The sequence below is a fragment of the Osmerus eperlanus genome, chromosome 10, assembly GCF_963692335.1.
Source record: "Osmerus eperlanus chromosome 10, fOsmEpe2.1, whole genome shotgun sequence".
Classification (NCBI taxonomy): domain Eukaryota; kingdom Metazoa; phylum Chordata; class Actinopteri; order Osmeriformes; family Osmeridae; genus Osmerus; species Osmerus eperlanus.
The window spans coordinates 9,026,560-9,053,209 of record NC_085027.1 but is presented as its reverse complement, the minus strand read 5'-3'; the positions used below and the strand labels follow the sequence as shown (position 1 = coordinate 9,053,209).

General features: G+C 43.1%; 1 protein-coding gene across 1 annotated transcript in view; it reads right to left on the bottom strand.

Annotated features, from left to right (window-relative positions):
• The window catches only part of uacab (uveal autoantigen with coiled-coil domains and ankyrin repeats b), a 52,944-nt gene that overhangs the window by 25,557 nt on the left and 737 nt on the right, over window positions 1-26,650 (bottom strand). The window contains exons 2-17 of the mRNA XM_062471796.1: window positions 12,973-13,103; window positions 8,852-8,940; window positions 8,553-8,617; window positions 7,481-7,538; window positions 7,165-7,235; window positions 6,780-6,886; window positions 6,431-6,612; window positions 6,080-6,117; window positions 5,356-5,412; window positions 4,883-4,990; window positions 4,424-4,456; window positions 4,126-4,218; window positions 3,898-3,928; window positions 3,722-3,771; window positions 271-3,000; window positions 6-54 (exon numbers count right to left, since the gene is read on the bottom strand). Of these exons, the coding sequence (XP_062327780.1) occupies window positions 6-54; window positions 271-3,000; window positions 3,722-3,771; window positions 3,898-3,928; window positions 4,126-4,218; window positions 4,424-4,456; window positions 4,883-4,990; window positions 5,356-5,412; window positions 6,080-6,117; window positions 6,431-6,612; window positions 6,780-6,886; window positions 7,165-7,235; window positions 7,481-7,538; window positions 8,553-8,617; window positions 8,852-8,940; window positions 12,973-13,103 (3,892 nt within the window). The remainder of the gene's footprint in view (window positions 1-5; window positions 55-270; window positions 3,001-3,721; window positions 3,772-3,897; window positions 3,929-4,125; window positions 4,219-4,423; window positions 4,457-4,882; window positions 4,991-5,355; window positions 5,413-6,079; window positions 6,118-6,430; window positions 6,613-6,779; window positions 6,887-7,164; window positions 7,236-7,480; window positions 7,539-8,552; window positions 8,618-8,851; window positions 8,941-12,972; window positions 13,104-26,650) is intronic.

Below are 26,650 nucleotides of genomic sequence, written 5' to 3'. Positions count from 1 at the left end.
GAGACCATTTAGGGCTTGCTTCAGTCGTTCAATGTCTGTCAGCAGCTCTGTGATCTGACATGCACATACATAAAACAGAGCTGTTGTGTTGATAACACAAACACACACACTTTGTATATCAATTCAAAGACATAACCTACCCACCAAGCTAGCAGACATTAAAAGGTTCCAATGATTGATAAAACTAGTGAACAACTAAAAGATTCACCAAAACAATTCCTGTACAATCCTCACATACACATTTGAATGTGCTCATTCTAGACCTCCTACCTTCATGTCTTTGACCTCTGTCTGCTCTGCTGAAGTCTGGATCCTCGTCTGCAGGTCCTCGATGGTGCCGAGTGACCCGTCGTATCGCTCCTTCAACTCCTTGATTTCCCTCTCAATGGCCTGACTTTTCTCTTGTAGGGCCTCTGTCTCCATCCTGGCCTTGCCCTCACCCTCCTGGGCTTGGCCCACCTGGCACTGAAACTCGGTGCACTGGTTTGCCAGCCCAGAGAGCTTGTTGCCCATCTCAGCCAACTCCTCCTCCAGTCGCTGCTTTTCAGCTCTCAGTTGGCTCACTTGGTATTCCTTTCCTCTCAGCTCTTCCAGAGCCTGGTTAGCCCGGAGGAGCTCCGACTGCAGGGCCGACACATCTTCTGTCCTCTGAGCGCTACTCTCCTCTTCCTCCCGGAGAGCCTGGCGATACTTCGCCACCTCACCTTCTAGGGCTGCTAGGGCCTGGGCGTGTTGCTGGAGGAGGAGGGCGTGGTCTCCAGAGCGGGCCTGAAGCTCTTTCTCTAAGGCGCAGGCCCTCTGGGACTCCTCGTGTTGCACCTCCTTGGCTTTTTGGCACTCGGCCTGGGCTTGTTGGATGGTATCCCGCAAGACCTGGTGTTCGGTCTCAAACCTTTCCAACTTGGCTAACTCAGACTCTAGACGCTGCTGGAGGTTCTGGATGTCAATTTTGCAGAGAGCGTTCTGCTCTTCCAGTTCAGCTCTTTGAACAGTCACCTCTTTGTACTGTTGCTCCATATCCATCAGCTTCAGGGTCAGTTCTTCAATTTGACAATTGTACTTTTCCTCTACTTCCTTGTGCTTCTCACTAGGGATGAAGCCCGTTTTCAGTCTATCCTGAACAGACTCCATGTCCAACTTCAGTTGTTCTTTTTCCTGTTTGTTGCGCTCTGCCCCAGACTTTTCACAGTTGTACTTCTCTTGCATCTCAGACAGCTTTGTCGTCAAGTCCTTAATTTTGGCATTGTACGAGTTTTCTTTTTCTTCTAGGACTGTCAGTGGGATGAACTTTGACTGGATAGCTTCCTGTATGGTGTCCAGCTCTTTCTTCTGAGCTTCCATTTCTTGGTTTAGTTTGATTGTTTCTTCATGAGCAGACTCGTACCTTGCTGTTGCAGTTTTTACTTGGTTCTCCAATTTGACAATAGCATTGCTCAACTCCCACTTCATGGCTTCATGGTCCTTAAGGCTAATATATTCCTTTTCGATCCCCACTTGAATTACTTCCAGCTTTACTTTCAACTTGGCACTATCCTCTTTCACATTCCTCAACTCTTCCTCACTTTCTTTGTCCTTCTTCATTAACTTATAGATCTCGGCCTTGGCCTTCTCCAAACCAGTGTTCAGCTCTGACTTTATTTGCTCATGCTCCTTTTTGTATACATCTTCTCCTTCCAGGTTCTGTTTCAGAATCACATTCTCAGCCACAACCTCGCCTAGCTCTCTCTCTTGGTTCTCACACTTCTTTTGAAGAACTTCCAGCTCCTTCAACAACTCATTGTTGCGAGATGTCAGGCCGTCCAGCTCTCCCTGGATTTTATGTGAGGCCACATTAGCGCTCTGAAGATTGGTGACATTTTTGTTCAGAGATACCCTCTCCGTTTGAAGCCTTTGGATCTGCGCTTCTGCATTACCCGTCTTTTCCGTGGCTTCCACAAGTTTATCCTCCAGTTCCTCCATGGCCCGTGACAGCGCCATCTTGGCCTCCTCATGGGCCTTGAGGGAAACAAAGTCAACCTCTAGCCTGCTGTTGAGCTCATCCAGCTGCTCCCGGAGCATCTCCCTTTCCTCCTCACTCTCCTCCACCTCACAGATCAACGCCTGGCTCTTGGCGGTCACGTCAGCCAGGCGCCTCTTCAACGAGGCATTCTGTTCCTCCAGACCAGCCCTCACCCTCTCATGCTCCTGCGTGGGAATGGTCCCCCTCCCGTCAGGGGGAGACTGCAGTTTGTCCATTTCCCTGTGGAGATCAGCCACTTCCTCCAGAACGCGGTCATAGTCCTCCCTGAGCTCTGCCAACTGACGCTCCTTTTCATCCACGGCATTGGACAGCAGGTTCTTCATGTTGTCAAATTTCTCGGCCGGCACCACAGCAGCCGACATGCGTCCCTGTGCTTCCTTCATGTGTGCCTCCATTTTTAGCAGTGCTTCGGCTAGCTCATCCCGCTCCTCACGCAGGGCGCCTAGATCCTGACCCAACCGCTCCGCCTCAGCAGCAAGCTGGCCCTCACTGCTCTTGTACTCTTCCAAGGCTTTCTCACTTTGCTTGAGGTGATTGCGGACCCGGCCCACCTCGGCAGAGGCACCTTCATACTTTGCCTTGACATCCTGGAGCTGTGCACGAAGCTCCTCAGCTGCCTGGCCTCCCAGGTGCTCCTTCACTGCCACTACATGCGCCTGCAGTTGCTTGACCTTTGACTCTGAGTCCAGCATCCTCTTCTGGACATCACCCAATGCTTCTTCCAGGTCCTGGACTTGTCTGTCAGCCTGGCGTTGGACAGTGTCCCGGTTCTGGGCTAGCTCCTGGCACTCCTGGTTCTTGCGAGCCAACATAACTTGCAGCCTGGCGGTCTCATTCTCCAATGCCTGCTGCCGCCTCCTCATCGCCTCCAGCTCGCCCTGGAAGGAGTCAACCTCGCGGGCCGGGTCCCAGCCTACAGCTGGCCGGCCCAGTTCCAGAGGGCGTGATTGGGAATGTGATGGGCCAGCAGGCTGGAGCATCTATATTAGGGAAAGATACATTACAAAAATGTCAAGCCATAGTGGAAGTAAACACATTCTTGTCTTAAATAGTTTCAACTAATAAGACACTTCATATAAAGCAGGTGATGGGGAAAAAAGTCTCCATTTGTTTGAGGACAGTCAGTTTCTATTCTCACAAATCTGCTAGACTGCCAGCAAAGTTTTAATAACACTGCTTAGCTTCGAAGTCAGTTCTACTGAGAACAAGTTCAGAATACCAAGAAGATAAAATATTATCTACCTCAATTTAAAAAATTGAGCCCTGGCAGTGAAACATTCCTTGCAGCTACTCAAGTAAATAAATCATACACCTCGATTTTGCTGTGGGGCAGTGAGCAAAAAAAGGTTCTAGATGAGAATTTCAGGAGCTTATTAAGCAGTCAGAGATTCTGCCATAAGCTTTCCACTGCTGACATAGACTGACTATACTGCATCATCAGGATAGCAACAGGACAGGACAGAGAGTCCTTGTCATTTGCAGACTACAGATTATTGGAAAGAAAGAAAGGATCACACTTGATGTGTATTTCTTTCAAAATATTTTAGACATAGCTATGCTATAGTGCTTTCAAGTAATTTAATTAGTTCTGATATAGAAGGGGGGAATTATTTTCCCTAAAGGTAACACTAATCTCCATAGCATGACTTCCCTCATGTCAAACGTTGACCCAATACACGTCATTAACACAGTCAGGCTTACTTGTGCTGAATCCAAGCTGTGCGACTGTTTTACCAAGATGTTGTCTTTTCCTGAAAGAGCAAATGAGAAGAGGGAGATGGAAGCAAAATGCATCATTAGAAGGAACACTCGTCAAACCAAATACCCCCCAAAATCAATTATGATAAGATGTATTTTAAGGGAAGAAATTGACTTACCTTTGATAACTGACTGGCCGGAGTAGTCTCCCTGTAAACATAGTATTAATATTCACTTGACCTTAAGAAGCACTAAGCATGAGCCACTCAAACACACAGCATTAAGCAGGTTTATTAGGACATGGCCAATACAAGAAATGTCCACTAAAAGCTTTTTTTTCCAATAATTAGGCACACACCATTATAAAACAATATCCAGAAACTTCTTGGGAGGTATTTGTCACTTACCAGTGTGCTTCTTAGTTGGACCTTGACCGTCTCCATGCCTCGGGCGCCCTCCTCCCTCTCTTTGGCACTCAGCAATAGCTTCAGATGTTCCCTCTGATCATCAGGAATAGGTTGAGAGTCGTATATAGCACAAACAGCTTTGCAGACAGTAAACTTAAAATATGAAGGGCAGGATATTCAAAATCTAATGACATTGTTTAGGTGTGTGTTCCATGATACATTTCAGAACACATTATATATTCCCCTGCCCCCATCTCTCCATCATCACCCCCATCTCTCCACCACTCCTCCTCCTCACCTCCTTATGAATGTCCTCCACCGTCAACTTTTCCTGAGGAAGAATGACAGGATCAAGCAATACATTCCCCAGTGGGTTTCACAAACAACAACAATCAGCTACATTATAAATTACACCCACGGATCCATGCAAATAGAATATAAAAGTAGTGCACGAAATAATTCGTACTTTGCATTTGGCACAAAAGGATCCACTGCATAGGCAATTTTATTTCAAAAGCTATTCTCCTCTGAAAATGTTTGTGTCCATGGGTGTCTCAAGGGTGGGGGGTTGTTGACCATTCAATCATGCATATGGTCGGACGCCTGGAGCATTGCCTTGTATGTTTTGTACATTGCATTTGAGCAGTGTTGTGCATTGCATTGTGTGTGCAGTAACTTTTGATTATGGCTTTCAGAATATATATCTGAACAGGACCAGGGGCCTAAAGTAACCCTAGTGTTGGATATTGTTATAGACCTGCGTGAGCTGCTGCTGAAGGATGTTGACCTTGTCCAGTAGGGCTCTCTGCTCCTGATGAAATCTCCTCAAAGTCTCCTGCTGATTCTCGTTCTGCCTCTCCAAATCCTATGGCACAACAACAACAAACAGAATACAGTAGCTATATCTCCTGTCAGCCAGGCAAACAGATTTACAGGCAATAAAGCGTGCGTTTATTACTCAAACCCAAACTCTACACACAGTTAAACAAGCATGCTGGCAAAACCTACTAATTCATCGGATTAAACTATAATGAATAACCATGAGGTTATCCCCAATCTAAGGTGGTGTATTCAATAGAGACAGTTTGGCAGTTTCAATGTCTCAGCTCGGACTAATAGATTTCCACACATGCCTAAAGAGAGAATCAAGTCTTGCCAGTGCTAAATGCAAGATAAGATCATTCACCACATAACAGGGTTTGGATTGTGTGCAGAGACAGTAGCACTCACTTGACAAATCAGATCCTTCATGTTAGCTTCAGACTCTGCAGTTATCTCCACTGACTGCTGTGAAAAGATGTGATCCATTTTCATACTACTCTATAAGGGATCTTTCACACACAATCCTCCTTTAGGATAGTGTGTAGTAAAGTATTACTTTTAAACGAGATAAACGGAGGTGGGGAGAATATGGAGATAATACCGATCTAGGTGACCTCTCAAAACCACAAGGCGGACTACCAACCACAAGAGTAATTTTAAGCTGCTGTGGCAGGAGATGCTTCTAAATGACACTGCTTCTATGCCACTAGATGGCACTAACATTCAACTGAATAATACATTTAAAAAGACACAGAATCTCTTTGCCTCAGACTATGAAAATAACAAGACTAACTTGATTTATTACAACTTTGGAAGAACAATTATTTGAGGCAGAAAAGGAAGACACACATGAGGAAGTGGTGCATCGCGGTATAATCACCAGCTAGCGCCAACAATCAAGTCTCATTATACACCCTGGCTTAATCTCGTGACAACCTGGTATTACATTGATTAGAGCTCTAACTCATCAGCTACTCTGGTCACAAATTGTATATCTGGCTGGCAGGAGCTGATAAAGGAGGAGCTTAGTGTTTACAGGGTCTGTAATAAACTAGGCTCCCAGAGTGGCTTTGGGTATTTTCAGCAGTACAGCCCTAGGCGTATTAGAGCGAAAGGTGTGCTGTTTATTTACCTGTCTCTTTTTCTGCTCCATCTTGGCTGCCTCTTTAACTGAGGAGGAAACAATAAAGAATAAGCAGATGGTGAACGCTTGGTCCACTCTCTGAGATCCTACTTTCATAAGAGAAGAGTTTTGGGTTAGATGATTCAAGTACAATCCCCACCCCCCCTCTCCTTTCTTCCACCCACCCACAACCACAAGGGAATAGAGGAAATGCAGGGTAGAAATGATAAACAAAGAACAGGTGTTAGTTTGGGAATTTTAATATGCCAGATAACAGCATTCTCTTTAAAACCACATAACATGACGACAAAAAAAACATTGTGTCTCTCTCACACACACGCACAGGGGAAAACAGCTGACCTTTGGTGGCGCCATCGAGGTAGGTCTTGACCAGTCTGACCAGCTCCAGGTTCTTGCTGAGGCGGGCGTAGTGGTAACCGTCATGACCCAAGGTGTCCACGGCTGTCACGTCTGCTCCACACTTCAGCAGGACCTCCACGGCATCCATGCAGGCATACTCACAGCCCAGTATCAGAGCTGTCCTGGGGGTGAACACAGAACACACGTCAATAAAATATTCAAGTTATATCTGAGACTTAAGATAAGATAACATGCTTGGACAACCTCGATCACTCTTCAATCAGAGCTGTCCAAAAGCCTTTTGTCTGGACACACTGCCCAAAAAGTGACATCACTTGGTGGGTCTTACTTATTCTGTTTGTCGCGGACAGCAATGTCCGCCCCACGTTCCAGCAGCAACTGGCAGATCCGTGGATGACACATCTGGGTGGCCAGCACCAGAGGAGTCCGTCCATCCTAGAAAACACACACACACACACATCACAAACAAACAGCTATCACTACCAACCTATCCTTCCCACTTCTGACTGGATAAAAAAACTATCACAACACACAAATTCTAATTGGGATCTACTGACTACATACACACACTCGTATGTGTACACAGATACACACTCATTACAGTGCAATTCACATTCCTACAATGGAGTAACAAAACAGGATACAAATGACACAATCCCTGCATATGGTGGGTGGACGATGGTGCTCGCAATGAATTGGAAATCCATACTTACAAAATCACTGGCATTTACAGACGCCCCACTGTCACAGAGAAGCTTCACACTGGATGAGCAGCCAGCCATGACTGTGGACAGGAACAGACTCATCATCACACACCAGCTAGCACTGCACAATAACTCATCAACGTAGGTTCTGATACATTGAAACGGAGGACAATGTGGGATTGAGGACTTGTGCTGACAAAGGGACTAATTAAAACTCCAATTGAAGACAGGTAAATGAAAAGGATGGGAGGATAGGTTTTACTTTACTGTGAGACGCCTAGGATCGGAGGATAACACAGGAAAGAGGAGAGCATCAGTGTCTCACCCGCGTCATGCAGAGCCGTCCTCCCCTGTAGGTCCACATTGCCGACAGGACAGTTGTGCTACAAGACCACACAAAAACATTTACATGAAGAGCGAGAAAACAGGCATATACCTGTCACATCTTGGGACTGATTTCCTTGTGGAAATGGGAGCTTCCAGAAAAGGCAACGGTGTCAAAGAGTTAGTTTGACTTCCTGCTGTCTAAGAGTTGAAGAATCTAGCACAACAGTCGGGTCACACCAGGATAGAGCGGGAGTTTGATACACCCTGATACACCCTCTATCTAAGGTCCCGCCATGAGACTCCTTCAGTCAGTGCTGACACGTCAATGCGGCCGCGTTGAGAGCTGCCATGAGAGCCTTGAAGACTCAATGCCAACAGGGACCTATCAGACTCGCTCGGCTTAGCCAGAGCTAAGGCTCATCATCTTTCCAGCTATTAAAAAACCCTCTGCTCTCTCTAGCAACAACGTCCCGAAATGAGTACATAGTGGTCATGTGACAGGGTGGTGTAGTGCATGTGTGTCTGGGGGGGGGGGGGGGGGACAAGGAAATCCTATACTCTGAGGGTAGCTGGTGGAAGAGGTGTGGGGGATGAATTGGCAAGATTTTTCCAGCCTTGGCTAGGAAGCATAGAGTTGCTATGTCCATCGTGATGACGGCATCCGAAAACGGACAGCGGGGTTGTCAACACCGCAGGCGCCATCCCCCTTTGCCCTGGCTGCCATCAGCCGCTCAAGTGAATGCCAGGGATACAATGGCACCACAAATTCAGAAATAACCGTCAATGTAAACACATCAGTCCCCTCTTTGTGCCCTTACAACTCAACAAACACGCCTACCATTGACCTATGTGGTTTTGTGCTACCGGTGGGGTCAAATGACAGGCCCATTAAAAGCCACAGGCAAGAACAAGAAATTACTCTACTGTAAGTGGGGCCTCAGTACTGTTAATCATTGTTGATGTAATTCTGAGTCAAAGCCATGCACACTTTGCTCTTGGAATTGACACCATTTATTAAGTGTGTAACTGAATAAGTGAAGAGGCCGCTGTGGTCTACCGTGTCACAGTACCTGCAGGAGCTTTTGGACACAGAGAGACTGTCCGTTTCTTGAGGCCAGGTGGAGAGCATTTTTACCTGCAAAAGACAGACCCACGGGTGAATAAGGGGATATACTCATTGAAGGGACCTCTCACCTGTTTCTCTTATGTAAATCTGGTCTTTATTAGAACCTGACCTAGATCTTTGGGGCCGATGCCGATACATATGTACACAATTTACACACAAAACACTTTTTTCTTCACATCTGTGGTCTCCAAAATGTGAGAATTTGGGCAAGACCTGTAACATGCAACCATTTCTCAGTGTCACCTGTGGCGTCGGTGGCTGTGACATCAACGGTGTGTCCCAGGATGAGATTGAGACAGTCCAGGTGTCCTCTGGTAGCCGCCAAATGGAACCTGCAGAGTATCAGTACCAGAGACGGTGTGAACGTCAAAACAAGCCATCGGGTGAAGGAGGGTGGAAGGGTGAAATATGGAGCGAGGGAAGAGTGTAAAGTGAAGCTGAGCCCTCTGGATAATGGCCAAGTCAGCATTCTTAGAGACTGGCGGGCTAGGACCCATACCACTGTGAGCACAATGCCCTCAGCAATACAAGTGGGTGAGATAATGAACAAGCACCCATGAGGTTTGGATGAGCTACACATCCCGATGCCAATCCTGAAGAGGATGACATGGCATCAATCTGTACAGTACAAGACCCACTGCTGGGTGAATCAACAAAGCCCCTGCTATACAGTCGTTGTCACCTGATAGCAAAACCTGATGTAGTGACAACTCGAGTTGTTTTTTAGCCCCCTTTATACATGTGATCGACCCCCCCCCCCACACACACACACACAAAAAAGAACAGTCTCTACTTGGCACATTGCCCAGGAGCAGGGGCAAAAGTTTGTGTGTGTAAGCCAATACCACCAGAGGCTCCATAACCTATTTATGCATTAAGTGCAAGAAAGCCTATAAGGAGCCAGACGGACTGTCACCTCACTGCAGGCGGTGTGCTATTAAAAGCAGTGTTGATGATGTCCAAGGATGATGCTGGAGCTAGGCCTTGGTAATGACTGAAGGCCCCAGGCGATAGGACAACCAACATTAGGAGAACCTTTGTATTGTCCAACAGGTTGTGGTCACAAGGTGACATTAACTTAAGAGTGTTTGGTGACTCAGTCAGCAGTCTGTGGCTGGTTTTCTAATGGCTTTACTCTGGGATGCTAATAGCATGAGGCTTTAAAAAAAATATCTATTAACCCAAATTAAATAATTGGTTAGTCTGGGTTTCTCTGCTTGAGTTTACACGGTTTGAACACAGGTCCAATGACAGTTTACCCATTAGCTGACACTCTCCAACAACATACTAATAAGTGGTTGCCTGCTGACCCCAGTAGCTTAAAGCTTTAAAATTGAAGAATTTATCTAGTCACATAGTGTAGGGGGCCTAAATAAATGTAATGTTTGTCCTAAACTCTCATATGCAAATCATGTGGTTATTCACAGCATTAGCATTTATATTATTTGGCCAAAAGTGTGTGGGCATCCACTCAGTATGTGGACTCCAACTTGTCAAACATCGCTTTCCAAAATAATATCAGTATGGAGTTGGTCCCCACTTTACTTCTGGAACTGCTTCCATAAAACAAAATACAGTATACACTGTGGCCAATAGTATGTGTTATACATGTTCCTACCCCCCCCCCCCCCATACAGTATACACTGTGGCCAACAGTATGTGTTATACATGTTGCTAGATTTTGAAATACAGATTGTGTGAGCAGAGTACAGTAATTAAAATGAAAACATGACCTATGAGCAATCCCAGACTAACTATTCAAAGTCGAACAGACAGCCTTGGATGTTAGATATTAGCAAAGCTGATAGATGGACAACTGGGCAAAGCAGAATCACTTGCTGATGTCACAAAAATGGCATGTCAGCCATTGGAAAGAACAATTAGATACAGGAGGCTCAACAAAGGAACTTGTCAGGGTCTGTCACTCAAATGAGGAAAGAAAAGCATAATGTTAAAATGCCAATACAATGTGCTGCCATCTCTAGAATGGATAATTTTTAGGACAAAAGTTTGAATCTCCCTTTTCCTTGTCGCTCTTCTTCAGTCAGTGATGAACTGCTCTGGAACTTGATTTAACACAAGGATAGAAGTTCTCTAGCTGGGTGGTGAGTAGACGGCCACAGTCCTCCAGTAGCGTTAGACATAAGGCCATCTGGGAGTTCTGCCAGGTCATTAGTATGTCACTCAGTTCTGACATCCTATGGGTGATATGATTATAGGCTAAAGAGTCTGAGAGCAAGTAGAAATATGAATAAAAACGGTATTTAATAGTACACACTGCAGTGCAGAAGGACATTTTCAGAAGGCTAAACCCACATTTCTTTCTGTGGCTGAGTTATTGATTAAGTCAGTTCCTTGAATTCTGAGACCTTTGATGGTGGATGTCAGTTGCTTTATTGTCAAGACTATCCTCCAAGTAACCTTGTATACAACCCCAATCCCAGTCTTAAAATCAACTACGAAGACAAAAGCAGAGAGCATTTGACTGTTGCAAATGGTGCAACAAACCAGGCTGGTCTAAAGTATGATCATGTGACTACCGATTTGACTTCTGGTGGAAGGCTCTATTGAGATGAACAGTCAGTTTGCCACACAAATGTATTTACTGTAAGTCACTTTGGATAAAAATATCTGCTAAATGACTTCATATGTAAATGTTAACGCTAGCTGATCTGTCACTATTCAGGCAGAGGTATGAGACATTACGCTAAGCTTTCTATGTTGTAGTAGTTCTTTCCTGAGTGCTAATCCTTTATCAGCTATGACAACAAAATGAGCCGGTGCTCCCGCTAAGCTACCCACCAATATCCGGTTGGCTGAATTAATATTTTGGGTAGCCCTCTGTCCTCAGCCTGATCTCTCAACAGAGCAGTTACAGGGCTCAATACATGATTTCAGGGAGGGGAGGATGTTTTGACTACACTATGGGAAAGACCAGTTGGGTCAAAACTGTATCAGCAAACGTAAGGGTTGTTTCATATTTAAACAGAACTGTTTCATATTTGGCAGATCCCCTAACCAAAAGCAATAAAGATGACAAGTGTGCATCCTAAGTTGGGCCACTTGTCTTTAGCACAACAAGCTCGGTTTTTCTACACTGTTTATAGGCGTGGTGTCTTTGACACACTTGGAAAGTCACTAGGAAATTCTAACAGCCTATTATGAGACAAGCCCTTTTCTTACATCAGAAATAGAGTGAGGAAAAAACAGTTTGTCCCTGTGTATGTGTATGTTTGACACTGCCACAAGACAATTTCACACACTGATGAAAATACTCAGCGCTCCCGCTCCTTGGTCTCATGTTCGCTCGCCAGAAGTCTCAACAAAGCCGAGGGTCCAAATTAACCTGAAACTCGAATCAGACACTGACTACCTCTGGTAGAGGTCTGGAGAGCCTAGTTAAATTTACATCAGGGAAAAGAAAAAAATTCCGACTTAACTTTTTATATAGAACTTAATGTGGTCTATTGGCAGACATTGACAAAGGCTCCAAGCTTATCAATTGTGAGGTGGCATTCAAATAAACAACTTGCAAAAAAAAAAAAAAAACTAAAGGTAAACTAGGACATGCCAAGTTCATTCACAAACTGAATAAGATACAGTGGTCCTGACTACTAATTTCATACTGTAAAAACTAAGTGTGGAGGTAATGCATTAGTTTGGAGCAGTTTCCTGTCTGGAGTGTGAACCTCAGTTGTCCTCTATGATCAAACCACATCAGGATAACAGTCAAATGTTTACCACAGGATTATGACCATACCTTTTATGTATGTGACCTCTATTCTGTAGCCATGAAAGCAGATTACATTTCACAACCCAAACTCAGAGGATGACAATTTGTAAAAGTCCACACATACAAAAAGAAGCCGAATGTGTGAAGCAAAAAGTGGAAGCAAGCATTTCTATATACCATTTTATTTTTTTAAATCTTACCAAGGGAAATTCTTACTGCACTGGCAGCCAAATGTACTAGCTTTAAGCATAAGCAAGCTCATAACAAATATTTTCACTTAAATGTGATAAGGTCATTGTTGCAGTGTATTCAATTACACCATAACCTAATAATGAGCCATCCAAAAATGTGGAGCGTTCATTGCAGTCTAGAAAGGAGACAGATGAGAGACGCTCAGCATTTTCAAACATGCTGAGCTCATTGAGATAAGGTTGTTAGTTTATAGACAGTGTTGTGTGTTTAGCGATGAGTCTAAGCATGTGTGTACATGAGTAACTATGTGCACAGTTATGCAAACTGAGTGGATATGTGCTCACTTGGCATATATATTAGAGTATGATGTGCTGTATGAATGTGTATCTTACCACGTGTATTGGCGCAAGTTTGTGTGTGTGTGCGTGCATGTACTTACGCCGAGCGGCCCTCCACATCCAGCTTGGAGGGGATTATGCCCTTCTTGCTGAGTACGGCCGCCACCTTGTCCACTTCCCCCCTCTCTACCGCCTTCATCAAGCGGTCGTCATACTTGTTCCAGTCCGTGTTCTGAGAAAACGAGGTATGGAGAGTTATTCAAATAGATAAACAAACATAAGTGTAAATACCATGAACGCCCCCTCCCAGCCTGACATACATTTAGTCGGAACAGTTACAACCAGTTTGCGATTTTCAAAGATGGACACGGTTTGTCTATGTTTCACAACCACACATTCAGAACCCATTGAGACTTCTGTGAGTGGTGTGAAGGCTCAATAAATATGAGAGACATACTCATTGGTCGTGCCTACTGAGCATTTCATATTCCGTCAAAATGATTAGCAGCATGCTCTATTACTCTGTCAAACAGACATAAGACCTTTCTATTCAACAATAATGCATTTCAACAGTAAATAAAACATCTGGTCCAAGTTCATTATTTGACTTATTTTTTACATGTTTCTCTGTGTTGTACTGCCAAAAAATCCCATCACCACCAGAACTTATTACATTCAGTAAACAGTTGAATCAAAACTAGCAACTATTAGGCCTCTAAGGCAAAATAATGAGCTCCTACGCATTCCATAACTGTAGATTTTGGGATGTAGCTAAGCCATTCACGTGGCTTTGCCTCCAAAAAGTTCAGAACAAGTCATGGTCACAAGTTTTACGAAACGCGGTGGAATACCTACTATGTACACGGATGTGCATTTCAGCCAGCGACTCATTTTGGGTGAGTGCAACTGGTCTTTGCAGAAAGATGCTGCGAATGATGCCATGGTTCCGGTTTATAAGAATAAATTAATACAAAATCTAGAATGCTTGGGAAGGAGAACAAGGGGATGTTCCTCTTTTCAAACGAGGGCTCCTCTAGCTTTCTCGTCTCGACTTTGAGGAGGTGGACAAGAAGGAAAAGTTCCAGAAGACTTGTCTAAATGCACCCCAGCAGCTGAATGGTTCTGCCTGCGAGTTCATCACTGCACTGCAGTCTGAACAGGGGAGTTGAAGGAAAGAAAGAAAAGGCGTCGGTACAGGAGAGGTGGAGGTGAGAGAGCAGTGGGGCCAGCCCTGCCAGCCTTGGGACCAGCCCTGGCTGGCTACTGCAGCACCTCCCCTGAGGTAGTGTCAACTCAGCCTGGCTGGTTCTCCTCTACACGTTCAGTCCTCCTCTTTACTCCTCTCTTCTTTTTTCATTCACTTCCTTTCTTCTACTTTATATTCTTCTCTACACAGAGATCGGTGAAATTTCTCTTTCTTTCTCTCTCTCTCAACTCCTTTCTCCTAGTGGCTCTACTCCCGGTGTGACTTCTCTGTACGCCTGCCTGCTACTATCTCCACAGAACAGGGTGTTCCTCGGGCGTCGTCCTCTCTACCAAATGGCAAGGTCGCTCAACCCTCTGGGGTAAATATGTGAGCTCTCCCAGGTTTAAAATATCCCTGCGCCCCGGTAAACAGCGGCAGTGCAGACAGCCCCGCAGACTGGTTACCTCTTAAATTTTTGACCCTTCAACCTTTCTCCAATGACTGATAGGAAGACAGGGGCTAAGAATACATTCTGTGCATGCCTGCACCGTGAGTAATAGTGTGGGTCTATCACGGATGCCCCCCCAAAACAAGGCCAGCCAGAAAGGAACGATGTTGGTGTCCACCCCTCTCTCCCTCCCGCATCTGAAAATATTGGCCTATGAAGAGACGGGAGATTAAGGTTTGCACATTTGAACAGGTTATGGCACTGTCTAAAACTGAGCGATGTAGCAGCAGGCACAGGCGCTGATCCCTGCCTGCCACACGGTAGCAGGATAAGGTGTCAGCTTTTTTACAATTAGCTGTCTGGGAGTGCACTGCACCCGCCTCCCCTGTTTGAATGTACGTGGTGAACATCAAACTTAACTGTCTAGTTCTATTTCCAACAGAAGACGTCATGTTTTTTTTGCTGTTGAGGTGTAAAATAAAAGGGGGTATAGACTGAGGGATAGGAGGGTTGAGGGCTGTATTAGCTGGGTTAGTGCTCAGGTTACGAGCTGCTGCCAGACTGGCGTTAACAGAAAGGCGTTGCAATTCCCCGACCATGCAAAAAAAATAACTCACACATCGTGAAGACAAAGGCACCCAACTGGGGGCATAGAATATCTAAAAAAATATCTCCAAAAAAGGCCTGTGTGATGTTTTTGGTTTTGATGCAGTTTATGGGACCAATTGGATATATATATATATAAATATTTCATATTTAGACAGGAAATTAAGCAAATGAAAACAAATGTAAAAGATCTAGATTTCTGTATCGATTTGATGCAGATTTGTACTTATCCACAAACACTTTCAAAGCGTACACAAGCAATCATATTGGAGTTGGGATGCACAGCCAAGAATGGCTCCACTGCTGCCCCCTCCCCCCCCCCCCTCAGGGTCACACTTGACACCGGTTCATGACGTCCATACCCACAGGCTAAATCGTATCCTGACACCTTTGTATCCCTGCCCTCTCTCTACTGCTAGACACACCTGACAGATTAAATCATTGGACAAACATATCCGGTGACCTGCTCCAATGTCTGAGTGGTGAAAAATGAAAATCAGGCTGGTCATTCTGATTCTCCACACGTTGGCAGTACCTGATTTAAAGCTAGTATGAACTGCTTTGTGAAACTAAGCTGAGAGACTCCGCTTGGTGCTTAGCAACAGTGATTTTACACATCTGTAATCTGACTGTGGTTTGGACCCGCACGGATTTGATTTGCATTCAGAACAGAATAGGCCTTAGTGTCAGCTAACAATGGAAATTCAGATGAGAATTTATCACATTGCTGATATCTTAACAATACTTTCTGATGTAAACAAGCAGCAAGTCAGTCAGGATTATTTATAGACAGAGAGAGAGGGTGTGGAGGGGGATATCGGAGCTCACAAGTTCTTCCACCTAGCAACTCTCTAAACGTCACCTCTCAACACAAATTCAAAAATATCACCCTGGGAGGGGGGAATGGGCCTCAAACTGAGGGGACCCATTATTCTTTTGTTGTGTTCACATATTGGCTTGTTACACAAACAGAGCTGCATGCCAGTCGAAATATCTCACTGGAGTGGACGTGGTCCAACCAGCATCTGTGATTGCTGCAACCTATCAAGGACGGGCAGCAAAAGCTGTCATTGTGCTTTTCAAAAATAAGTGGGGAGTTGGGGGTGAAAAAACAATAAACAAAAGCAAAGAGTGGAGAAGGAGGGGGCATCCAGTAAAGAATTCACTCCGTAAAGTGTAGAGTTTACTAGGCAACTCTGAAGGAAAACAAGAACATTCATGGACAAGAACGCAAGGAGTCAGGTGGCTGAGCGGTTAGAGAATCGGGCTAGTAATCAAAAGGTCGCTGGTTCGATTCCTGGCCGTGCAAAATGACGTTGTGTCCTTGGGCAAGGCACTTCACCCTAATTGCCTCGGGGGAATGTCCGGGGAACTTACTGTAAGTCGCTCTGGATAAGAGCGTCTGCTAAATGACTAAATGTAAATGTAAGGAGACATGCAGGATAACAAGAACTTTACTTAAATAAAACAGGAACACGGCAGGATCCTCACATAGACATAGAAGTAAATATCTAAATAGATCCGACAATGACTGACTGCAAAACCGGGACTTAAATACAAAACAAAGTCCCAGGTGAAAGGACGCATTAATGAGCAAACCGAAAACTCAACAAGAAACAGGTGAAGGCAATCAGGCAGCGAAAGGCAAGGGCAGGGAAAACCATAATCTACACTAAACATGACAATGTTTAGTGTAGACAGCTCTGACAATTTTCATGTTAATGGCCTAAAATACCAAAACATTTCATGAAAGCACCTATACAAACTGAAAAGCAACTTGTTGATTCAACAAATTACATTTTTTCAGAAAACAATTAAGCCCTAATAATGGAGGTATTTAGAATTAATTACCTTGACCCACGCACAAACGGTTTATATTTACATTTAGTCATTTAGCAGACGCTCTTATCCAGAGCGACTTACAGTTACAGGGACATTCCCCAATGTAAGTAGGGTGAATTGCCTTGCCCAAGGACACAATGTCATTTTGCACGGCCAGGAATCGAACCGGCAACCTTCTGATTAATAGCCCGATTTCCTAACCGAATCAAACACATGTACTTTAATATATTGGACTACGGTTGGATTTAGTGCATTTTTTAACAATACAACATTTATTATGACAGTTATTTCACTAAACATATATTGAATTACTCAGTTCTGGTGAAGGGACATCTCTAGTGGAAAAGCCTGAGTAGTGCTCCTGTTAGCGGTAGCAGCTGCAGCCCATTTTCTCTCAGACTTAACGGTAGATTGCTGATACTAGTCACCCGTTTAGAAAATGGGAATTTAGTTTTGCAAGATTAAAACATGCATTAAACTGATTTGAGGAGTTGTGAAATGGTGTAATAGCCTAAGCATTTAAAGGCTATGCAACACCCGTGACATCGTCAGAAAGGGTTCAGTGTGGCTGAGAAGTCATGCTCGAGAGCAACACAGCAAGACTGAAAGCATGGACTACGAATCTGTCATTACTGAGCTGGCAAATTGATGCTTTAATTAGCAAGTTGGCGACCAAGGGCCAAGTTTCCAGGGGTGGGGAGAGACACCTAAGTGGTGGAATGCAGCCGCCACTGCCTGCAGCTAAAGAAAGAGCCACTCTCACTGGGCAGAGCTGACTCCAAGGGGGGCAGGCTCAGACAGACACCCCCCACCCACCTTCCCCTCAATGGTGAGTGACAGCCTGCGAGGCCCCACCCCCACGAGATTCTTACATCAGGAGAAGAGGAGGTCGGGGGTTGTAGTCTCATTTTATTTGTAAACTGCAGAGACTACATTTTTGTCCGGGTACCTGCTTTATTCAACAATACGTGTTGATTCCATTTCCAAAACCATTAAAAAGCAGTGTTTTCCATACCATTATATTAGGGGGGCGCCCCACCCCCCCAACGGCACCCCCCACCCCCCCTGGAAGGTCAAGTTTTTTTAAATTATTACTATTTTAGCGCCAGATCACAAAATAAGTCATTTAAGGTCACCTTTCCTATAAAACATGTCTATAGCTTGCTTTTTTATTAAACAAACTAGATGCCCCCCCCCCCCCAAAGCTGTAAAACCTAGGGGAAACACTGAAAAGGGTTGTTTCCAAGATATCTAGAACCCATTACAAGACTAACCCATTAATAGTCAACCACAACAACATGACTTCAAAAAACAACCTTGAGAGCAAAACCTCAAAGACAACCTGAAATATTAGAAACGTAAAAGATTATTTTGCACAATAATCAAGAGTGATTCTAGCTTGGTATTCTACACAAATACCCAGACAGATGGTGGGTGACTCAATATAGAACTGTCTGAAGATATTGAAGGATTCCGAAGGTCGATTAGTGAGTGAGAGCCCCTGAGGTAAACTGGAGATGCATCACTACATACAAGGGCTTTTCCAAGATGGGCTCTAAAGGCGGCGGCCAGCTGCATTTTAACATTCTTCTTTGGGATCTTTGACCCAGAGGGCAGGACTCGTCCTTGCTATTTCTCCTCACTTCCGACTTCCACTTCAGGTCGAGGGATCTGCTGTCTCCCCAATGGCCAACTGCCACATTGACCTCTTTGCCAAATGCATGACATCATAAAACAGGTGTCCATGAAATAATGGAACCCATTTTCAGAAACCTCCATTTGAAGGTATAGTTGAAGTTTTAAAGAGGAGTCTGGTTTTTAAGTATTTGAAGTAGACATGATATTGACTTGGAAGTTACTTAGTTGAGCACACATACTGTACAGGTTGATTCTTGTAATTTAATAATGATGTGTCAACAATAAACAAACATAGATTAGGGGGTAGCAAAATAACTTAAATCAAGTCAGATTCAAGCCAGTTTTTCCATCAACAGTTTCCAAGCTACATATCAAATCAGCCCTTATGTCTTGCAAATGACAGTTGGAGATAAGTTAGTAGCTTATCAGGAAAAGCAAGGTAAACAGCCTTTGGAAAGAACCCTTTATAAATATGTTATCAACCGCAGCTAAGCATAGCTACATAAAAAGCCATGACGGAGCTGACAAGGCGTTAATCTAGTCTGACTTGAAAAGAACCGAGAGGAATAACAATAAGGGCATGTGAGCCTCCTATTTCTTTTAAATGAAAGTAAAATCGAAACGGACGAGTGAGCTTCCAAATCAAGGAGCTCACAATATTTTTGCCAAGGACATCTTTAATTCCCAGGCAGTTCTGTGATATTGATGCATGAAAGGGGCACAGACATGATGAGGATGAGGAAGATAAGGATGAAGGGGATACAGGTGGATGATCACTAGTAATACAATGCCCAGCCATAGATGCTGTAAGGTCTGGAGAAGGAGGGTTGCCAAGAATGCTTTATTAGTACTGTATAGTCACTTCCTGCTTGGCAAGAATACAGCGGCTGACAAATGAATGAAATCTGTCAAGAAGTATGTCATTGTGTATTTACACATTTGGTAGTTAAAGATGCTGTTAAACAAATTCCATTATTTCCTTTCAGTAGATTATATATGTGTGAAATTAGGTGCTGAAAGCATGTGCAAAGCTCTAAAACTTTGTTGCACTGAAATGTGGAGTTAGACCGTTGAACAGTTTCTCTTCCGTTTTCAGCTCAGGTTTTGTATAGGCGGGGCAAACCCCAACCTATCTACGTCACAGCCACCCATCTACATCAGGTCACAGACGGTTGCATTCTGTTACTCAGCTGGTACGATGCAAAGACAAAGTAATGAACGCATAAAACACTCAGAGACTGCAGGTAGGTCTGTTCTAATATCTGCAATTGATTTAGCTAGTGTAGCTAAATTCAATACATCCTAATTTTACATACTTGTCTGTTTTTTTTCATTCAAATTTGGATGGGTAGTTAACAACACATTCTTCTGTGGTGTGATGAACTTAAAACTCATTTTCAATTCCACTTTATAGCATTTGAGTGTAAATATATATGGTAAATTAATCATTATTGTTTGCTTACTACTATCATCTTTAAAGCAAAAAATAACACATTGATGCATGCTTGTTTTTATCGTTTGCTCCTACAGATACAAGTGCCTTAACAATGAAGTCACCAGCCACCAATGATCACAGCCCTCACCCAGCAACAGGGTCAGACAGCTGTAGCCAAAACAAGAAATATATAAAAAAAAAAAAAAAAAAAAAAAAAAAAAACTCTAAACTCTCCTGTAAAAAAATTCCATGCAATAATTCCACTGATGTTTTCTGTATCGGTGACTTGAGCTTTCTCCATAACCTACATATCAGAGCTGCAGATGTGTGGGGGCGTGGTCTCCATGCTTCAGGCTAGGGCATGAACACTAAAACACGGGCTACAACATGAAGAGAGGAGTTGCTGAGGTCAACCAACCATTGTACAGGAAGCTCCTTGAGCGTCATTTGTTTCTCCATGCCCACATTTGGTAGTGTTGAAATGACTGGCATGTTGGTGCTTGGGTACACACACGGGGCGACGATCATTGTTTTGCCAGGAGCTACATGTCATGGCATTTACACACCCAGATATGCATGTGCTTTCTTCCACAAGAAAATAAAAACTGTATGTTGTTCAAGACCTATGACGTAAATAACATCTATGTAAAGACATTTAATTTAAGCCAGTTTTTACATTTATGCTGATTAGTTTACTATAAAAATACCTCAACTATGGCAAATGAGACATTGTTGATGAGGTGTAAAGAAAACTGGTATTGGCATAGAAACATTCCTCGGCAAAGAAGATGCTCAACAAGTATGGACTTGCTAACCAGTCATTATTTACTACACTTGATAGATGTAGTCAACAGACCTTCTGAAAAAGTATTTCAACATGTTAACGATATGATGCCAGGCTACAGCATTTTGTTTATGTCCAGAATACATTTTGGCCAACATATGAACATAAATAATGCAGAGTATGCTTGGAGTTTTTTTTACTTCCCAGTGTTAAACTAATCTCTGGATACTTCAGAGCCTTGACCTGACCATGGTGTGTCTCCATCTCCTCAACAGAGGGCAGCACTGTGTGAGTCACAACAAAATCCCAGCAAATACCAAAACATGGGCCCCCTAACTGAAGAGAATGCAAGGATTGCTCCTTGAGGGTTTAGGTTGGTTGAGGGGCAATTCTATGGGCGTATATGAAGCCCTCTGTGACATGCTTGCGTGTAAAAAGGGCCTATACAAATACATTTGATTTGATTGCTGTTTAGCATTCAATCCATGTTAGGGAATGAGCTCTCACCTTGAGTGTTTCTGAGAGCGAGTCTCTTTTTTCTGCATATCAGCTTTGTCTGGTATCCTTTCCAGAGTTTGTCTGTCATCAGCAGAATGGTGTTTGTGCTCATGTGGCTCTGCATGCCTCCACCCAATGCATGTGTGTGTGTGTGTGTGTGTGTGTGCAGTGCTGACGTCAGATGGAGCCCATAGATTAGCCCCGGTCCCCCTTGCCTCTGTAATGCCCCCAATAGTGGTAATCCCCACCTCACATCCAGCACACACACCCATCCCCCCACATCCCTTCCCTTGCCATCCCTCCATCTATCTATTCCCCCCCAGGGTCTGAGCGTCACATCCCAACACAGCATGAGATAGCAGTCTACTGGGGGATGACTTCATGGTCAGTCGGTGGAGCCAGACGTTAATCCTAAAAGGCACACTGTTTGGAGTATGGTTAAGCTGAGGGGTTCAACTACGTGCTACTGTGCAGTCCAGTTGAGCGTGACCTCTACAACAAACCTCACTTGATTTTATCATGGTGGGTTTACTTTCCACTGCGGCCAATGCTAACAACATGGCAAATAAAGCTGTTGTTTTTGCCTCTAATGAACATGAACATGGATAGGGGGAGTTTCTGTTATTCTAACAATAAGTTTTGACAAGAAAGCCATCCAGCACGTACTGCATATTTACTAGTGTAGGCCAAACCAAATGTTTTGTTAAAAATCGTTAAACTGAAAATTAGAGCCTGTTATGCCATGTAGTGTTCTCTTTTTACCTGTGAAAAATTACTTTAAATTAACCAGTTCCCAAAGTCTAAACATTATACAATAAAGCATACTTAATCTATTACATGCTATTTGATACAATATAGGATATGATTTTGATAAATGATTCCTCATTTATTTGTTTAATTAACTCCAGGTAGAGTAACCTAACAACAGTTAGGCCATTGCAATAAACCAGGGAGACAAATGATTTAGGACACCAATTTCAACCGCTATTAAGAATGAATAACTTCAAAAAGGTCAAGCTAGACAGATATTCTCACAGCACGCAAAATATCTTTCTAATTATTCATTTTAGTTGTGCTAATGTAGGCTTAATGAGATCTAATGCACACAGTGGGGATGGTGGTTGTGAAGGAATCTTTGGGAAATGTAAAACAATATTTTCATAAAGTGAGCATTTGGAATAAAACAAATGAGACCAAATAGCCTGTGTAGTGACTTACACAGGCCTACATAGATGATGGTTTGAGGCATCAGGATTTGTTTTTTGTTTAAGGAGAACTGTGCATTCAGAATCTAAGCCTTTATCAGGAAAAAAAACTTCCCTAAACAGGACCTTCCAAAGACTACTTCTGTTGGGACAACAATGTATCGATTCACTCCAAAGCTTCTTGAGGGGGAAGGGGGCTGTTCTTGATAGCACTGTGTTCCAACACTGGCACAGAGAAAGCGGGTGAGAGGAGAAGAGGAAAAAAAACAGAAAGGGATAGACAATAGGGTTCCTGGGTTAATACAGTAGTTTCCTTGTCATATCATGTGGAAATAAAAAGGGGGAGAAGCCAGGGGATTTCCCATATGGAGAGCCCGGACAGATATGAGGCATCATGCCAACCAGACCTCTGACCAGGAACAAACTGAGACAAATAATGGCAAAGAACTGAGAAACCACACATTCGTGGATGTGAAAATAGTGTATTTTATGGAGTCCCAAAAACACAGGGAGAGGTTAACTCTGAACACATTTCATCAGTGGCAACAGCAGGATAATCATGCCTGGTGAGTTTGGCATGTCAGAAAGCTTCACCTCCCCACTCATTGAAAAGGTGACCTGCATGTCTGTGGGCTCCTCTGTCTCTTGCAGGGGTCAGCCATTCAGCCCAGGCAGAACTGAGAGCTGTTAAACTTGATAGAAAGTCATTCAGGAGTTTATAGCCACTGCCACATTCTGGCAAACTTCAGACTGAGCGTAACATTCCAGTGGGCATACTTACATTCAGAGGTCCATACTTCAATATTCAAAACTTCAATAGTGAGAAACCCAGAAACCTTGTGAAATCCAATTTCCTCTACTTGTTTCTTCAATCTGTTTTCTGATACCCTGAGGGGATCCACTTTTTTTAATGTCTGTTCAGTAGCTAGACAGAAAGGTAACCAAAGTATCTGTTCATGACCAGTTTTCTAGTTGTTGTTTCATTTCCCGGGACAACCTTGAAACATTTGAGAGGTTTCTCCATCGCCACAAAAGAACTGGCCCCGCCCACCACCCACCATCACCACCATCTTTCCCACTCACTGCTCTGTGTGCTGTAAAAAGATCCCACTTCAAGGGCAAGTCTCTTTCAGACATTTTGTCCATGGGGACCAGGAGAAGATTGTGTGGGGGGAGGCAGGGCAGGAGTGGAGGACGGGAAGGACAAGACTAGAGGCAAGCAACAACAACAAAGCAAACAACAATACCAGAGAAAGAAAGCATGGACCTGTCACCGAAATCTCACTTCCAGGAAAAGCCTCTCCACAAGGCCAAAACAGAATGCATTTCCCAAATGTTGCTTTCTGTAGGTCCAGGATTTAGGCATGTGGTCCCTATGGTTGTGGACCTACATTTAATACATTTGCATGGCATGTTATACTATCAAATGCAAGCATCAGTGCAGATATTTCTATTGGTGGCAAATACTTTAACAATCATTATGAATATTCCTTGAACTCATTATTATGGTTAGATTAATGAACAAGTTCTTCTGTCAGTTTGTTGAATTTATTAAATATATTCAATCAAAACTCTGGTATAATTTTAAATCATCTTATAATCATGAAATTCCTCATTAATAATAATGAATTTACATAAAAACAAAGACAACAATAATTGCCAAAATCCTAGAATTTCAGAAGAATTTAACCTGTGGTCTTTGGCAACTGATACTTGAAGCTTTATTGTCGTCTCACTTGAAGTCTACATCAGTATCATTTGGTTTGTCACATTTGTGTTGAGATTAGACATCTAGTGATTTATGGAAGATCCAACATTACATTGTAAAATTTGGCAACTACTATACTGTGTAACTGCACTCAACCTTTTGCAACCAGATGAGTGAACACAGAGCATCTAGGCTACATCAGTAACCCTAAAATCATACTTATCCAGTTTTCAACATACAGTCACACCTTAGGCTATATCGTCATCTATGTCAAATTATTATACATTATGCTGCATATCATTACCTAATTCCTAGTACTTATAGACCTCAAGTTATATCCATAAAGTGTGCATTGGTCACCTTGGTTTGCTAGGTTGTGAGTTGACACCTTGAAAACCCACATAACCCATCTCCATGGAAAAATAAGCATATGGCTTAAAAACAAGCTTCCCTGTTCAGTCAGCAAATGTTTACCTTCAAATTTGAATATCCTGAATAGCATATATACAAAAAATGTAATATCGTTTGACCACCAACACAATTTTGTTACCAAGTACAGCTTTAAGCGAGGTGTCAATAAAATACTCTTTAAACTTAAATTGGAATTCAAGGCCAAAAGCAGCACAAAGACCAATTGCTTATAACAAAAAGTGGGGGCATTTGAGCACAAATGCCCTTTTCATCTGAACTCTCCCAATGGCTAGGCCTTAGAAGCTGATCCACAGTTATACTCCGCATCATGTGCTTCCATGTGAAAACCTCATAGGAAACCTCATGAAAATAACAGTTCTCTGTAAAAAAAAAAGAAAAGAAAAAAAACAACAAGAAATTTAACAAAAATATGAATAAAACACCATGCCTTGGGTGCCCCGGCAACTCACTAGATAAGTGCGCAGACCATGTAGGCTGAGGCCTTACCGCAGTGGCCTGGGTTCAAATCCAGCCTCGGACCTTTGCTGCTTGTCTTCTCTATACGTCTGTCTCTATATCTTTCCTGTCACACTTTACTTAGGCTAAAAATGAATGAAAAATTCAAAAATATGTTTAAAGCACAATGCCTACCACACATTTGTTATGGTTTGTGTGTTGGCCAACAGGATTCTACAAAGTTGGAGAGTCTTGAATCTTACATCCAATGCCCTCCAAATAATCACTGAGGGTCATACAGAAACTATTTCATTCTGTGGCCAATTGACCACATCCATTGGCACAGATTAAATCAGACATTTGCAATTCCTTTGAATGTTTGAGCTGCCTGCTTAACATTCGGGTTTGTTTTCAATGAAAAATTCCATAACAATCTTGTAAAAATATGGTATCAAGCACTTTACACTTAATTACCTGGACATGATGTTCCAAGAACTAGTGTGAAATGTTTGGAAACCACTTAATGTTGACAGTAAGTAGTTTACCTCAGAAAAGTTACAGTAGGTAACCCTAACGCAAGACCTTTTAGTCCAAACACAAGAGAATCTCTGTCAAAATGGAGTGTAAACAGTAAGCCTACAGCTACCTTTGCCCCACAAACCTTAAATAAATCCTTAAAATCTTACGTTAGGCCCAGTACAAAAAGCAGTGTGTGTGGAAAAAAATACATTGCACAACTAGTGGAAGGTATCCTAAAGTGACTGTAGTCTGGATGGGATTCAACTATTGTTCTCATTCCAGACGGTCTTCTGATACTCACAGCTGCTAAATCACTAGCAACATTTCCCTCTTTCCATATGTCTCATCATGACTATTGACTTCAAATGACAAAAAACAGAAACTCAAAAGGTGTGGGTGTGTTTCTTTTTGACCACAGGCAACACAATTGCACTTGCTTTGAAACTGGTTTGTGCTTTTCAATTTGTTATGGGTGGAAAACTAACAGAAATTATGCATGTAAAACACAAAGTCTGTCTTTCCTTATCACCATTTTACATACCTTGCTTGGGGTGAATGTAATAAAATTTTGGGGCTGCCCATGGTTTAAACTGCAACGTGTGACCATCAGTTGACATTGACACATACGGCAATGTGCAACTGTCCCGTCCACATGTATCCCTCATGAAAACCTTGCTTAAATGCCAATCATGTTTCACCCACCCTGAGGCCATGAGTAACTGATGACAGATTTGCACAATTTAACTACATTCAACAGTTTATATTTTCTGTACTCCATCTCCAACATCTCATTCATGACTGAAACTTATACTACAAGGCCTGAAGCAACTCAACTGCCATACAAAATAGCCACCATTATAGAATTCCTAAAACATACTTGTCTTTCTGGATTTGGCCCAAAACGTGTTCATGTGCCTTTATCATGGTAATTAGGCTACTATAGGGATAAAGGGCTTCTCACTGTCTACAGTTTTTTTTTCACATAGCTACTGCTGCACTTAGTAGGATCATAATGGTCACATCTAATGAAGGCACTTTGGACA